Source organism: Arachis hypogaea, chromosome 13 (assembly GCF_003086295.3).
Source record: "Arachis hypogaea cultivar Tifrunner chromosome 13, arahy.Tifrunner.gnm2.J5K5, whole genome shotgun sequence".
Taxonomy (NCBI): domain Eukaryota; kingdom Viridiplantae; phylum Streptophyta; class Magnoliopsida; order Fabales; family Fabaceae; genus Arachis; species Arachis hypogaea.
The window spans coordinates 36,509,490-36,526,662 of NC_092048.1; the positions used below are offsets into that span (position 1 = coordinate 36,509,490).

Here is a 17,173-nt window from a genome sequence, read left to right on the forward strand (position 1 = left end):
CACTTAAACCGGAATTCTTTGCTATAGTCCAAAATCTTAAACTCTAAACCCTAAATATGAAACCTAATATCAAAATCCTAATTTTCGAAATTCCAACTTTATCACCTTCAAAAATACATTATCAACTACAACTTCATTCATTTCCTTTCTTTTAACGACTAATTTTTTAACTTAGACTCTTAATTATGATTTATACTACGAAATTAATATATTCAACATAGCTATATATAAGTGCATAAAAATTAGCGGTATTTTTTTAGCGGATAAATCTCATAATCCAATTCAATAATTTTCTCCCAAAGAAAAATACACCAAAATTTTATCGTCGACAAAAGTCACCTCAAATACATTTAAACCGGGACAAATTCATTATACGTTAGATTCAAAGTTTTATACAAAAATTTACATAATTATTTTAACAATATGCACAAAAATCAATCAAAGTCTTATCTCTATATTTTTATTTCATTTTATTTTTTAAAATTATTATTAGTTGTTGACAACACAAACAAATCAACGTATCTACTTAATAAAAAAAATGTCAAATTCTACAAATAAAATTAACTCATTTTATCTAATCGAGCTCTCACAAAGTTATATCAAAGTTATCTTGTCATATTTTCTTGGTAAGTTATTAGGCCTTAGCCCAATATTTTTTTCATTATTTAAAAACACGATCATGACACTATTAAATAATTTTCAAAAACAGTTAGACCTAGTGCCCAATTATATATCAAGAATACAAACGTCCAATAAAACAATAAATTAATTGGGCTGATTGTTTAAAAACTCCTTAACTACTTCCAAAAAAAGAATCTCCTCACCTGCACTAGAATAAGGCCCACGTATAAGCCCACTAATTAACCCACACTAATTAGCTATAGCTTCCAAACATTAATAACTAACTAATCTAAACCAACATATCCCATCACGTGAGAGACTATAGACAAGCTCCTTTTCGATTGTCAGACGTTGTCCCCGTCTTGGACATTTGTTGCACATCCAATTTCTCCAGCGTATTTCTACAGGTGTGAAATTGTCTTCCATTCTACACCGAAGAATCTGCCTTATTTATATTGTATGATTTGTATTTGTGTTAGGTAGCATTTGTTATTGGAACAGAGACTGAGAGACTGAAACTCAATATCATGTTTATTGGCCCAAAAATTGGTATTAAAATTTTAGTTTATGATCCCAAAATTTTAGTATTTCAGTACTTTTAAAAAGTGGGGACACAAAAGACTGAAATATTTTGGAATGAAAATTGAACTTTAATAACATTTTATACCTAAAATATCTTTATTTCAATTAATTAATTCTAACTTTACTCTTTGTGCAAATTAAACTAGAGTTCATTCTTATTTCAGTCTCTGTCTCTCACTTTACACCAAACACAATACTGAGACTTATTTTAGTCTCAGTCTCTCAGTCTCTATCTCTTAGTCTCAATCTCTATCTCTCTTTCAAACGCTACCTTAGTGACATCATGGTTTATACATTTTAATATTTGTGTAACAATTCTTATAAATTATATTTACAAATTATAATTTATTTTTGTTTTATTTGGATATTCAACTTTTAATAATAGTTTTTATTTATTTATAAATATATTATTTTCTATTTTTATTTTAAAAAATTATAAGATAGTAAATATAAATTTTTGAATTTTATCCTTAATATTTAGTTTTAGTTTTATTCTTGATATTTTAATATATTTCAATTATACTACTAGATAAATAACATTAAGTATAAATAATTAATTATACTAATTATTTGATTTGACCAAAATGAATATTAAATTATTTAATAAATAATGAATAAAAAATGAAATAAATGAATTTATATATATATAGAATGTACTTTATACTTTTTTTTCTCTTTTTTTTTCGTACTTCCGTTAAAATTTTTGTAATTTCTTTATTTTGTCAAAATTTTTTATGATTTTGTTTTATATATTTTTTTTATATTTTGATTAATAATTTTTAAGGATGTTATTATTTTGTTTATTAATATTTTAAATTTTCTGTAATATTTTTTTAGAACTTTATTAATAAGTTCTTTTTTATAATATTTTCTTGAAATTTTTTAATAAGAACATATCTTGATTTTTATCTTTTATATTTTATATTCATTGATTTATACTAAATTTTTTTTGTAGTGTTTTTTTATCAACTACATGTATAGTCTTTTCTGCCTATTTCTACTTCTTTTAATTGTTTTTTTTATCTTATTTTTAATTGTTTATTTAACTTTTACTCCCAGTGTATTTATTATATTTCACTCTGTCTTAGTAAAATTAATCTGTCTCTTTCAAAAATACTTAAATATATTATCTATTACAAATAATTATTATAATAAACAAATAAATATAAATTGAATATATAATTTAATTTTAATTTTAATTAAAAATTAAATAAATTATCAAAAAAATATCAACAGATTTTGTTTTTAATTTCTTTATAGTTTTATTTAATGGTAAAAATCTCTCTATAGTCACTAATATCGTCAATACCAAAAAAAAGTATAAGTTTCTATCAAGAAAAATAAAATACATATAAGATAAATAGTATATATGTAATTTCATTATTAATCATAGACTATAGACAAATTTCTAAAAATAAAATCTTATGAATCAACCAGTAATTTTTTAATATTTTTTATTTTTTTTTTAAGTTTTTCAAACTTATCAATATTTTATAATATGATTTCACAAGTTATAATATGTGATATTATCCATTGTTATATATATGAAAAATGTGACTCATTTTGTGTTTAACCACTTATTTTCAATTAATATTGTTATAACAAGGATACATGTGATTTTATGAGAATAATATAGCAATTACAATTTGGGACTAAATAGGGATTTGTAAAATTTTTACGGGTGGAGACCTGTCCATGTGAAATAGACTGGGATGGAGACATAGGTACCCTCTTCAAGGGACCCGTTTTATATATATATATATTCATTTCTTAAATTTAGTAATCTTAATTTCTGTCTCCAATTTAAACTCTTTTTTTTTTCTTCTAGACTCATTCTTAGCATTGATTTTGTGTCTACTCTTTCTCTAACTCACTTTTTTTGCCTCTTAAGTTCATCATTCTGTCGCTCAGTTTCGCCTTAAAATATTATATTATGTTATTATGTTGAAAAATATTTTTATATTTTTTTGAAATATTATTTTTTATAATAAATATATGATGAGTTGTGTTGAATTATATTGAATTAATTATTTTATGATTATTATATTATAATTTTTTTGTTATTCTTTTAAAAAATTTTCAAAGAATATCTATAGATAATTGTAGGTATCTAAATTCACTGAGGGATAATTAAATAGAGGGACTTGCGACGAAGATGGAGAGAGGATGGGAGATATTTTTTTTTTAGACAAGAGTGAAGGATGGAAAAAGGGGTCTGCCGTGTCCACACGAGTATCTATTACTATATCTAACTAACAACGGAAATTCAATTTGAGCCGATTTGAGATAGGACACGTGAACTTTATCTGTATTGGGTTTTAAGACAATGAACCTAATTCGGATTTAGGATCCTAACAATAGCCCTAGGTTGAGTAAAGACTAGAGGCCTAGGATCCTAAATATTTTTTTTATATTTTTATATTAACTTATAACTTTAAGTGTAAAATTATAAAAAAAATAAATTTATTTAGAATGAAAGTAATGTGATTAAGTGTAATTTACTTAGATGTGATTAAAAAATAATTGAATACTATGTACAGTAAAAATTTGATATTATTGAAGGATAAAACTAAAATTTATTTCTATGTATCGTTTTTGTTCCCAATGTTTTCATCCTATTAAGTCCCTAACGTTTCAAAATCATCTCAATTTTGTCCTGCCGTGAATTCTGTTAACAGATCCTTATCGGTAGGACAACATTGAGTCAATTTTGAAAAGTTAGGGACTTAAATAGGACGATTGAAACGTTAGGAACAACTTTGGGACTTACCTCAAACGTTGGGGACAAAAACGATACTTTACTCAAATTTTAAAAAACGTGAGTTGTTAATCAATTTTGAATTCAAATTTAAATTTAAATTTGTGTAAGAAATTTTTTTGAATTTTTTTTCATTAACCAGAATTAATTTTGAATTAAAAATGATTTTGTACATCATATTATAAGATATTGTAGTCATTTATTTTTTTCTTTAATGGCAAATATTGCGAAATAAAATGATATAAAAATAGAGAAAAATATATTTACCAATCTAGGAATAATAATTCATTTTTCAATAGAATAAATTATATATTGAATAACAAAAGTTATTATAGTTTCTTTTTACACAAACTAATACTCAACGACGGTATTTTGGTAATATTACCAATAAATATTAATCAATCTAATAGCTTTTGGAATGACATAAGTTTATAAGTTTAGAAGCTTGAAAATCATGTCATAAAATATAAATTTTTAACTGGTAGCAACGTTGATCATATTGTTTGACATCATTTGAATGAATATGATACCAATAAATAAAACTGTCACAGTTAAATTTTAACAAAGGAAAATCTCCATAAGTATTTCTATCATCAGTGAAAATTGTTCTACTTTCAAGACAAAATATTATTTTCTTTCACTGTATTTTCTAACTTGGCAGGTCGAGGACTAATCTTCCACGGATTGAAGCTCCATTTATTAATTCAGGATCTGTCGCTAACTAATGAGTTGTTACGTACACAAGGTAGGATTCGAAACTCTAATACTTTCTTAGGTAGACGAGTGAGATGACCACTCAACTAATCCAAATCAGTTAAGACAAATACTAAATATTTTTAATATTTTAATATTAAAAATAATTAAACTTTAATTTTAATTATATCTTTATAAAATATTTATAATAATTATTATTATATATATTTTTTGTTTAATTTATTTTAATTAAAAATTATATATTTTTATTAATTATTCCGTACAGTATACGGAACATACACTAGTTAGGAATAAAAAATTGTATGCTTAAGAGAGAGAAATACACATGAATAATATTTAGAATTTATTAATTGTCGCAACAATTAATAAATGTTAAATAAGACAAGTTATAATTACTTTGACTAATTCTTTTTTGTTACCAAATATTTTTTAAAAATTTAACAAGTGTTAAAATTATGTTATTAAAAAAATGGCTTACTGATTAGGTCTCGCAATCATTTCTTTTTAAATTTAGAATGCGATTTGATTTATATTTATATTTTTTATTTTTACTTTTAATTTTTAAATTTTGTAAAAAAATAAAAAAATTATTTTTTATTTTTATCTTTTTTTTTAAATTCTAAAAATAAAAAACATTAAAAATAAAAATAAAAATACAAACCAAATGTACCTTTAGTTTGGCATTTTTTTTCTCTTTAAAATAACATATATATGTTAAGGAATTAGCTATGGTGAAAAAAGTTGAACAAAATGCTGCAAGATTTTTTTAGAAAATGCCTATTATGTAGTGAGGATGAGAGTTGTACAATAGTAGTCCAATTTTCATTGTACCCCTTATTTTTTAATAATTAAAAACATGTTTAAGAGATCAAGTATAAGTATGCTGAGTTGGATGGTATTAGTGTGTAGAGTGGAGATATTGGGCTTTGATTAAAAAGATGGATTGGACCGGGAATTTCTTTGTAGCGTCAGTTTCCTTGAAATGAAGTGAATGAGAAAAAAAAACGTTAACCCTATTGGAGCTTTAATTTAGGTTAGTAGGATTTAGCCCACTTGGGTAGGGTTTGATTGGTTTTTCATCGGAAAAAAAAAAAAAAAGAAAACAAGAGTTTAATTAGTTTATAGTGTTGGGATGCATGTGGTATGCCACATCCTTGAAGGTTAAAAAATATTAGAAAGTAAAGTAACTGAATTCATTTAAGAATCAATGCACGGACAAAAAAAAATAAAAAATAAGAATCAATATGTGCGTATGGTATGAATATTGTAGATGTTTATATTTTTGAGGACTACTCAGGTTAATTTTTTATTTTTTTAATTGAAATTTCTTATGTTATGCAAAATTTAGAAGTCTAAATTTTACCAAATCACTCAAACTTAAATGTTAATTATAGTTTCATTTTTTTTAAATCAAGAACTTAATTATTTACTAACTCCCATAATGTGAACTTCATTGGGTTTAATTGTTAGTCATTTTATAAACATTAAAATTATAATTTGTCATTTATGTGTTTATATTGATTTGTATAATATTATATTTTTATCTATGTATTTGTAAGTTTAATGTTATTTATTTAAGTTAGTTACGCACATAATGAAATGTCCAAAGTTTTATTTGTGCAAAGTTATATGATGCGTATAGAAAAAAAATAATGATAAAATACCCATAGACTAGAATTTTGAACTCCAAATTAATTACCATATAGTATTTTGTACGCTTGTAGTGCTGTTAATAAAAAATAAGTAATAATAATTCTATACATTTATAAGTAGGTTTATATGTTAACTAAGTTCCTTTAATGGCATGTAATAATTCAGTAAGATGTTCACCTTCCTACAATGAAATAGGTGATAACCTTTTAAATTTATATACTGTCAATTAATTTTGTTATATATTAAATAATAATAATAATAATAATAATAATAATAATTTTTCATCATACATAATTAAATTAAAATCATTTAGCAAGTTATGATTCATTCTTAGATTTAACAAAATATATTTTTAGTAAATTATGTATGATGAAAAATATTTTGTGAAAAATATTTTTGCACTAATATATATATATATATATATATAAAAGTGTGGTCGGATTAAAGAATAAAAAATTTAACTAACAAAATAAAAAATATTTAAGAATAATAGGATATGATTTTATACATTTTAATTATTAATAAAATAATTGGATAATATTAAATTTAAAACACGTTTTTAATAAAGTAGTTAGTTAATAAATTTTGAATATAATAATCTAATTATTCGTCAGATAATATAAAATAAAAGGCAAGTTACTTAAATAGAACAATTGGAACCTATGTTTATCAGGTTACAATTTTGTAAACACAACATATGTGATGAGCAGATATTTTATACGCTTTTTGACATCATTTTCATATAGTTTTTAGTGTGTTTTATTTAGTTTTTATTAATTTTTTATAGGTTTTAGAGTTAAATTCATATTTTTGGATTCTACTATGAGTTTTTGTGTTTCAGGTATTTTCTGGCTAAAATTGAGGAGTTGGAGCAGAAGTCTGATTTAGAGACAGAGAAAGCACTGCAGATGCTGTCCAGATTTGACCTTCCTGCGTTCGGAAGAGCTTTTCTGGAGCTACAGAAGTCCAAATATAGCGCTCTCAATAGCTATGGAAAGCTGACTTCCAGAGCTTTCCAGCAATATATGATAGTCTATACCTTGCTTCAGATTAGAAGGCCCAAAACCGGTGTCCAATGCCAACTTCCTGCCCCCTTCCAGGCGTCCAGCGCCCAAAGTGCAGAGCCCAGCATCCAAAGGCCCAATGAGGACCCCCTAGCCAGTGTTTCACGCCCTAGAAGCCTCATAGCACGTGGATCTCACTAAATCTCAGCCCAAACACTCACCAAGTGGGCCCCAGAAGTGGAGTTTAACACTAGATAGACTGTTTTACCCTTACTAGTCATTTGTTTAGTATTTAAGGGATTTTATTTATGTATTTCAGGGTCCTTCGAACCTTTTACACATTATTCACATTTATCATTGTATTTTGCTTTCAGTATGAGTTTCTAAACCTCCTAAGTTGAGGGGAGGAGACCTGCTGAGTCCTATGAATTAATAAAAGTACTACTATTTCTTCTTCAATCCGTGTTTGATCTATCTCTAAGATGTATATCCCGATCTTCATCGTGGTGAATAGGATGATCTAACCAATTAGCTCTGTTCATCACATTAAGACGAACGTGGCTAACAAACACCTGCATCTACTTGGGTCCGTGTGAATACTCGGAAGGAAAAGCACAAGCGAATAACTATGTTTATACATCTCTCAGACGATTAATCCACGACTTCGTTGGGGACTTCTCGAGAAACCAGTTTAGCCGATTTCCGTGGAGATTAGGGTCTCCGTAGTATAGGCTAGAATCTAAAGAAGCAATGTTCTCTGATTCAGAAGATTCGACCTTGTCTGTGGCGTTTTGAGTAGGATCGCCAGGAGAATGACTTGCTAAGTGCTTCACCCTTTGTTAGATTGGATGACCACGGCCAATGGCGTTCAATCTGTAGCAAAGGAGATCAATGACCACGGAAAATGGCTTTGATCACATACAGCCTGCCATAGAAGAAGATCATTCACAAGCAAAGAAGACAGTAGTACTGGAGTTAATTAAGAAAGGCAAAGCAACTCCGACTCTCAACTCTATTCCTATTATTACTTTAACTTTATTACAATTCAGTATTCCTCGTGTGTTTATTTTAAGTTAGAATTCAGGAAGTTTTAATGCTATTTTAGTGTTTAAAATCTCTTTGGATGCTACTTTGAGTTGCTATGGTGGTTTAATCATTTCAGGTGAAGTTTGGATCAGTTCCGCAGAGTTTGTGTGCCAGTTAAGAAGAGAAATTTGAATCTGCCAAGCTGGCGCTAAACGCAGATGTAGGCGTGTAGTGCCAGCAAGTCAGCAACGTGGGGATGCCTTCTGCACACTGGGGCACTAAACACCAAGCCGGGCGTTTAGCGCCGTTAAGCTGGTATTGGGTGGTAGCTTTCTGCCCCCTAAGGCGCTGAAAGCCGAAACTGGCGTTTAGCGCCAGCAATACGGATCACCCTTCACCCAAAGTAGCATCTTTAGTGGATTTGGCTTTTAATTATTGTATTTTTTTTGTTTTAGTTATTTTCATTTACGAACAAAATATTTTAGGTCTAGATTTCACTGTTTTTATTTTAGTTTCAAATCAAATTAGGATTAGATATAAAAGGGAAAATATGTAGCCCTTTGGGTTCTCTTCACTCTTACACACTTCATTCTACATTTTACACTTTTTAGTGCCTTAGTCTTCTGTCTAAGTCATGAGCAACTAAACCTCCCATGTTAAGGTTAGGAGCTATTTTATTATATGGATAAGGACTATTTCCACTGTATTTTGAGTAATGTATTGGTTTCAATTTCAAGAATTTTCTTACGTTCTTCATTCCAGAGATTCGGATATATTGGAAGATAACCATTTTTCTACTTGCGTTCTTGTTAAACCCTAGAAAAGTAATTCACGTGGACAAAGGTTTGAAATCAATTTCTCCTAATTGACTATTTATCTGGACTTAACGGAATACGTGACATATAATCGCCTTATGTTTGTATACTCAGGATTTTAGTGGCTAATAAACTAGTATAGGACTTAAACCTCTAATCAAAATTAAGTGACTAATGAATTGGCAGTTAACTAAGTTAGAGGAGACTAAATCAGTAAGAAATTAGGGTTTAGTCAATTACAGTTTGCCATGAATTGAATCTTGCATGATTAAAATAGTTGGTAAGAAATAGAAATCTGGAAGATAAATAACTCTAAAATCTTAACTGCTTTGTTATATATTCTTCACACCAATTTATTGTTTGCCTTCAACTCTCTGAATTTACTGTTTATTGTAATTCAAGCCTCAAAATACCATTTTTTGCATGTCTGACTAAATAAATCACTGAATCATTGTTGCTTACTCCATCAATCCTCATGGGATCGACCCTTACTCACCTGAGGTATCACTTGGTACGACCCGATGCACATGCTGTTGCAGTGGTGTACATTCTAATTCCACACCATCAGCCATGGCAGCCTGCCCTAGTTCGAGGCCTGTTGGTGCCTCTTCATCTCCGCCCGTGATTGAGCCTAAGACAGTTTTTGGTGGCCTCCCCGTCATTCAATGTGGATCTAAACCCATCTCGTGATAGATCTAGGGTTGACACTGGGCCCGTGGTTGATGTTGCAATTGCGATGGCCGGCATTGATGATATGGTACTAGAATCCAGACAGGGTGGAGCTCTGGATGGTGGAAAAGATGTGTTTCAGGATGAGGATGAGGATGAGGATGATGTGGATCCCTCCATGATTGCTGATGATAACGATAACGAGGATGCGAATAGTACTTCAACTGGGGGTGGAGGAGCAGCTAGTCCAGGAACTCCGCAGTAACCCCCTCCCCCCAGCGGCACTTTTCAGCTATGGACTTGTATGCCATAAGACAGCAGGGAAAAGCTCCCGTGCCTGTCGAGTTTGGGCCCAGAGACACACAGGATATAGAAGGACTATGAGTTTCAAGTTGGTCAGCAACTTTAGGATAAAGAGGAGGCTGTGTTGAGTGTGAATCTATCATTCCATAATTCAATCTTCTACTGCCTACATAATCGACATTATCCTTACATGTAATTTTATCTTGCCATTGATTTATACCCGTGATTCGCCATTTTGTTTTGGTAAGCTGCCGTAGTATAGAATTTATGTTTACATTTTAATGTTGTAATTTAAAATATTTTTAATGTTTCAAAAATTGTGTGCATAATAATTAATTTAAATGAATAAAAAATATTTATATTTTTGAAATTTATATATGTTATATTATTTATCTAAAAATAAAATATTATGTTGTTATTTACAATATTATATATTAAAAGCAGTTTATTTTAGATAATAGAATATTTTATATTTATTTAAATGCCTACACAATTTTTCTTTTATATTAACATTTAATTTTTATTCAATAAAAAAATGCTTTATATAAATATAATAAAAGTAATATAAATAAGTACTACATATTTGTGCCCCGTAATTAGAATTAAGTTTACAACAGAATTATATAAAAATATAGTGATTTTATGTGTAAATTCATAATCAAAATTATATATAGAAGCATGTAAAATGACTTCACATTTGTAATTAAACGTTTAACTTGTTTAGTACAAAAGGGATCGAAAGCTTTCATTTATTAAATATGAAATATCATTTCTAAATTATATTCACATAATCAAACTTTTAATTGTAACTGGGCTCAATTTTTTCGTTATGGAACTCATGAATGTGATGTGCCTGGATATAGAAATAGGGCGTGCTAGACCAAATTGTGGGACAGCTTTATGTGAGTGGCAAGGGTTAGAACTCGCACGATCCGAGTTCTGTGTTGGAAAAAATTGCTTAACAAGTCGGAGGGTCCGATTTGGCAGCGGCTGAAATTTGAATTTCACAGCATGCAAATCGAACGGTGCATTATATATATATATGAATTTTGATAAATTCTACTCTATCCTTCCTATAATAGCATGTAAATTACCTCTATGACATGTCATTCTATATTTGGTTGTTATGTTAACTATGGTTAAATTATTTTGAAATTAAATTATAGCCCAAAATGGGTAATTGTATAATTTACAAAAATACTAAAAACTGAATTTTTGTTTCTTCCCCAAATCATACTTCCAGAGATTGAATCATAATTTGTCTGTAGCTCTTCTCCCATTTCGTCACTGTTGTCGCGCCACCCGAGTATAACCGCCTCATTAAGTGTCCCGTTATCTTCGTCTATCGTGCTGTCGCTGACTTCCAAAGCATCGCCGCTGCTGTCGTCACGAGCAGCGCCACTGCCTTGCACATATTTGATACAGTACTTTCATCCATCCACTGTTTATTATCTGGTATAAGAAAAGAGAGGAAAAGAAGAAAAGAAAGCGAGCCAGATGTTCACTAATTTTTGTCACATATATTGAAGTTGGAATTGATTGTAATTGCCCCCAATATTGATCATTCATATTTCATAAGAAACATAAGTACAATTTCAATTGAATTTCTCTGTTTATTTTCTCATTTTTCACAGGAAAGGTTGATTGGGCTGCCCCTCGTCTTAAAGATGCAAACATATAAATTTTGGATTTCTTTTTTTTATAAAATGTAAAAACATATAAATTTACTTTTTAATATTTACAAAAATTATCTAATCATTCATCTTAAAAAAATATTTAATTACAAAATAATCCTACTTTAGTTAAGATGTCAATTCTTATTGGGTTAAATTAACTTAAACTAAAACTAAACATCCAATTAACATGTGCCACGTCATAGAGAGTAATTTACATGTTGATTTAGAGAGGATTGGGTAGAACTCATCATGAATTTTTGTATAAATCCGAAAATGAAGTCGCACGGTCCGAGTTGTATTTTTTAAATTTAATATGAATCAGCTCTCCCTAATCGGTGGGTCCGATTTATGGATATTGTATATATAAAAGTGTGTAGCTCGTAGAAGAGATCATCAGATCCCGTCTTCTTCTTCATCTTGCTCGGCTTCTTCCTCTGGTTTCTTCCATTTATGTTTTTCTCCTTGGTATGTAGCCCAAAAATCTAGTAGTGTAGTTTCTGTTCTTATTTAGTAGAGTGAGATAAATGAATGACAGAGTTCTTTTAAAAGTGTATTATTTTGGTCAGGTTTTGTTACAAACATCTAAAGGAGTAAAATTCATTTGTGAAAATCCATTAGATGTTGTTATTCCCTTTACAATCTCATTTGAAGAGCTCAAAGGTGTGATCTGTGAGAAGATAGATTCTGAGATGTCAAGGAAAATATCATGTATTTTATACAGATATCCCATACCGGTGTTTGGTGGATTCGTCCAATTTCAAACCAAATATGTAACGGACGAAGTGAGTTTGCAAGAGATAATGTTTTCAATGTATATTGAAAGTCATGCTCAAATCTCGTTCATCGAGTTGTACGTTGAGTTCGAACAATCTGAGGCCGACCGAAATATTGTACGCGAAGATTACAATAGTGACAGTGAAGAAGAGTTCGAAAGCAATTATGAAGTTGTTGGTCCAGACAGTGATGAAGATCAAGGTGACGGCATCATGGCTCCAAATGTGACAGACGAGGCAATTGCACTCGCAAATGAAGTGCCGTGTGAGGAGCCATCTTTCATGCGAGTTTTAGATTTGGAACCTATGCATGTTCCGGAGTTTTCGGAATATATGAGTGCAGTACGTGGTTGCCTATATTTATAAATAGGATTAGAAGCTTGTAATAATTTAGATTGATTGATGGACCAAATAGTTAAGTGAAGTGTGAAATTATACTCAACTAGCATTTGTTTATCGGTTTATTTAGTTAAGTTTAAGATAATAATGTTGTTAGTTAGTTATTGATTTAGTTAAAAAAATTAGTATTTATTAATCAGTATTTAATTATGTGTTTATGTTGTTATTTTGTTTAGAATGAGATAATAACCAGATGCACAGTTTATTTATATCATAATTGATTCTGTAAGTATTGATTTACTTTTTCATTTATTAAATATTCGTGTATTAAGTATTTTCTGTTCGAATGCCTTCGCCACAGAAATTTCTATTGTCGCAGATGGTGAATTTGCCGTTGGGATGGAATTCAGTTCCAGGGAAGTTGTTATTAAGGAGATGAAAGAGTATACCATCCGAAGAAGTGTAGACTACCGGGTGTATGAGTCGGAGCCGTTGACATTTTATGCCAAGTGTACATAGTATGGGTCAGGGTGTGATTGGCTTGTCAGGGTTAGCATGATCAGCAGGAAGCACTGTTAGGTTATAAGGAGGTATAATGGTAATCACACCTGTACCAGAGCCACCATTTCTTAGGATCATTCTAAGCTGGATTCGATCACAATTGCAAAAGCCATCAAGCCGTTGGTTGAGGCTGACCCCTCGTTAAAGGTAAAATCAGTTATTGCCGAAGTGCAATCGAAGTTCAACTACACCGTCAATTATCGGAAAGCATGGTTGGCTAAGCAAAAGGCAGTAGAAAAAATATATGGAGGTTGGGAAGCATCGTACGAAGCATTGCCTATATGGTTTGAGGCCATCTGTCATAAGGAGCCATCAACTGTCGTCTATTTTGATACTATGCCTGCATATCAAGGCGATGACTTGGTGACTGATATTCGGGTATTGCATCGAGTATTTTGGAGTTATTACCCCTGCATTAGAGAATTCAGACATTGTAAGTCAATTGTCTAAGTGGATGGGATTCACTTGTACAAAAAGTATAAGGATTGTCTGTTAGTGGCAGTTTCACAGGATGGCAACAACAATATCGTCCTAATTACATTTGCTATTATGGAGGGAGAGACTTTTGATGTGTGGCATTTTTTTCTTAGTAACCTGCGACAACATGTTGTCACTCGGGATGGTGTGGGGCTAATATCCGTCCGACACTAATCCATCAATGTAGTTGTGGCACGCAGTAACGGAGCTTGGTCACCTCCCAGAACTTTCCACATGTTTTGCATCAGGCATATAGAGTCGAATTTTTTTAGAAAATTTAAGGCACCGTACCTACGAAAACTGGTCGTCAATATAGGTAACGTTGAGTAATTCTAAGTTCGTTGCTAACAGAGTTACCTTCAACAAGTGTTTGTCATCCATATTTTTATGATTTTTTTTTGTTATCGTGCAGGTTATTCGCAGACGGTGCGTGAGTACGAAGTGCGTTACCAGCATTTACGAGAACGGGGCGAGGCTTACATTAACTAGTTAGACCGAATTTTCCGCGAACAGTATGCGTTGGCATTTGATGGTAGCTACCGATGGGGCCATATGACGACGAACCTAGTGGAATGCATCAACTCAGTGTTGAAGGGTGCACGCAATCTCCTCATCACTGCTCTTGTCAAGGCAACATTCTACAGGCTTAATGAGTTGTTCACTCGAAAAAGAGCCGAGGCGGAAGCATAGATTAATGCTGTGCATGTTTTTTTCTGAGATCATGACCTCAAAGTTCCATGCAAACCAGCTAGCATCAGGAAATATCCAGGTCAGTTGCTTCGACTGGCAGAATGAGGTCTTTGAGGTGCGTGAGATGCCAAGTGGACTGGAATATGCCGTCGACCTCCGTCGACAACGATGTGACTGTGGTGAGTTCCAGGTAGACCGGATTCCTTGTCGACATGTATTTGCATGTTGTGCAAATCAACGACTAGATTGGCAAGCGTATGTGCATGATGTGTATAAGATGGACCAAGTTCAGCGGGTCTACCGAACTAGGTTTAGGCCACTGGGGAATCCTACTACATGGCCCGCTTACAACGGGCCTCGATTCGTACCGAATCCATTCCTGAGACGCGTTACCAAAGGTCGCCCCAAGATGACGTGCTTCTTGAATGATATGGACACGCGAATGTTACGTCATCCCAGGCGATGTAGGCAATGTGGGGTTGAGGGACACAGTCATAGTAGATGCCGTCAGTCAGCTGGTGCAAATGCCGACGGAGATGCTCAGTAGATTCATACATTATGATATCTGAAATATTGTAACCTATGTTAATCTACCCTGTGACAAATGCGACTTTATGTATTATCCAAACATTCCTCCATATTATGATATTTGAAACATTATGTTATGATATCTGAAACATTATAACTATAGCAACTAGTCCATGACATAGATAGTAATTATACATAGAACAGTTAATTAATACATAAAGAAGTTAACTGATACATAGAAAATGTTAACTACACAACAACTATTTTTTTCATTGCCCACTTTACATCTTTCACAAGATTTTTGCACTTCTTGGCGGCTTTTTTGAACATAGAAGAAGTGTATCGACTAGCGCTACGACGTGGTGGATCAACCCTGAGATTGTAACCTTTGCCTGTCTCATCTGGAGTACGTGCCTCACCTGTATACAATTTAATTAAACAAGTACCTAAAGTAATCAAACCAGCAAAGATACCACATATGAATAATAATAAGTTCTACAAACCAACCAAGTATATCATATAGTCAACTGAATCACAATATAATCAACCCATTAAACAAGTAAAGCAATGTATAAAATATAATACCATCATTACGGGATTCTTCATCCTCATCGGACTCCTCTATTTCATCCTCCTCATCCTCGTCCTCATCGTCCGATTCATCTACTAGATACCCATCAGTCTCTTGTTCAAGTGTGTTAGCATTTTCTTCAATGAGATCCATTTAAACACGATTAGGATTTTGACTATTAAGAATCCCACGATCACCATCACTCCTACTTGAGTCAACAGATACAAACCCTCCAGAAGCACCCGACGAAGTGCGGCACGAATGCCACGCATCCAAGGAATACCTACCCGCCATAAAGTAATCAGGCTGCTGGGCATATTGTGATTGTCCTGCATCTGCAGCCATGAAACCAAGCAACTGGCTAAAAGAAGCTCCTTCTCATGAGTCAAACTGTGGCATACCCCAATATTGCTGACGTATTGGGTACGATGGGGTAAATTGTGTTTGAGGTACATATTGGCTTGAGGACATAGGTTGTTCTTGTAGAAGTGGGTTTGGAGGTGGAGGGGGTGGTGGAGGTGACTGTGGCTCCTGCTCTTGATTGTCAACATCCATATCCTGATTACCTTCATCATTCTCTTGAACCACAAGATTGGACAAGTTCAAACGGTCCCCAAATTTTGTTGGTACCAGTACTTGTAAGTATCCAGGCATGGGAAGCTCAGTGAGAATGTGATTATACATGTCTGTCCATGGCATCACCCAAAATGAATGAGTCGTGGCTGTGGCCCAGTTAAGATTCTTAGGACCAATCAGGACTTCTCCGTGTGCCTTGTCTAGATTCCGTTCCTGATGAGGAACTCCCTGAACAAAACCGAACTATTGCCTATACCTATCGGTTGCATGCCACTCAATGCATTCAAAACAAACCAATGGCACCGTAGCGCTCCACAAAACTGAGTGCATGTAAATGTCTGGAGGAATTATGTCCGGATCCACGCGATCGACAGCATAAGCAACCCACACAAACTGGGAAAGATAAAGTAAACTCATGATTACAATCCACTTCACAATCACAATGACAATAACAATAACAATAACAATAAGATTAACACTAACACTAAACCCGAAGCAAATACTTCTTTAATGAAAACACACCTGGCCTTCCTGAAGATCATCCAAGGCCTTCCTAAAGTGAGCAAGCGTAAGATATCTATAGTGTCGGTCTCCACGCTCCCAGTTACGCCACCTAATATGACTTATTTCATTAACACAATTGGATTTTAAATATGAAGATACGGGGTGTCTGTAAGATAATATTACCTATTTGCAAGCGAAAAACTGCGAGGTTTCCTAGGAAGCGGCACTAGATATGGCAGGCAAATCCAAGCCCAACCGAGCAGAAGTGTTAGCGGACCATGGATCTCCTTACATTCATAACGAGATGCGCTACATGTATAGGTATGCTAGGCA

The 17,173-nt window shown here is 32.1% G+C and overlaps 1 protein-coding gene across 1 annotated transcript; it reads left to right on the forward strand.

Annotated features, from left to right (window-relative positions):
- Positions 1-14,692: 14,692 nt before the first annotated feature.
- LOC112733546 (uncharacterized) lies at positions 14,693-15,208 on the forward strand. Its single transcript, XM_025782537.1, has one exon. It carries the CDS (start codon positions 14,693-14,695, stop codon positions 15,206-15,208), a length of 516 nt encoding a protein of 171 aa, XP_025638322.1.
- The last annotated feature ends 1,965 nt before the right edge of the window (positions 15,209-17,173 follow it).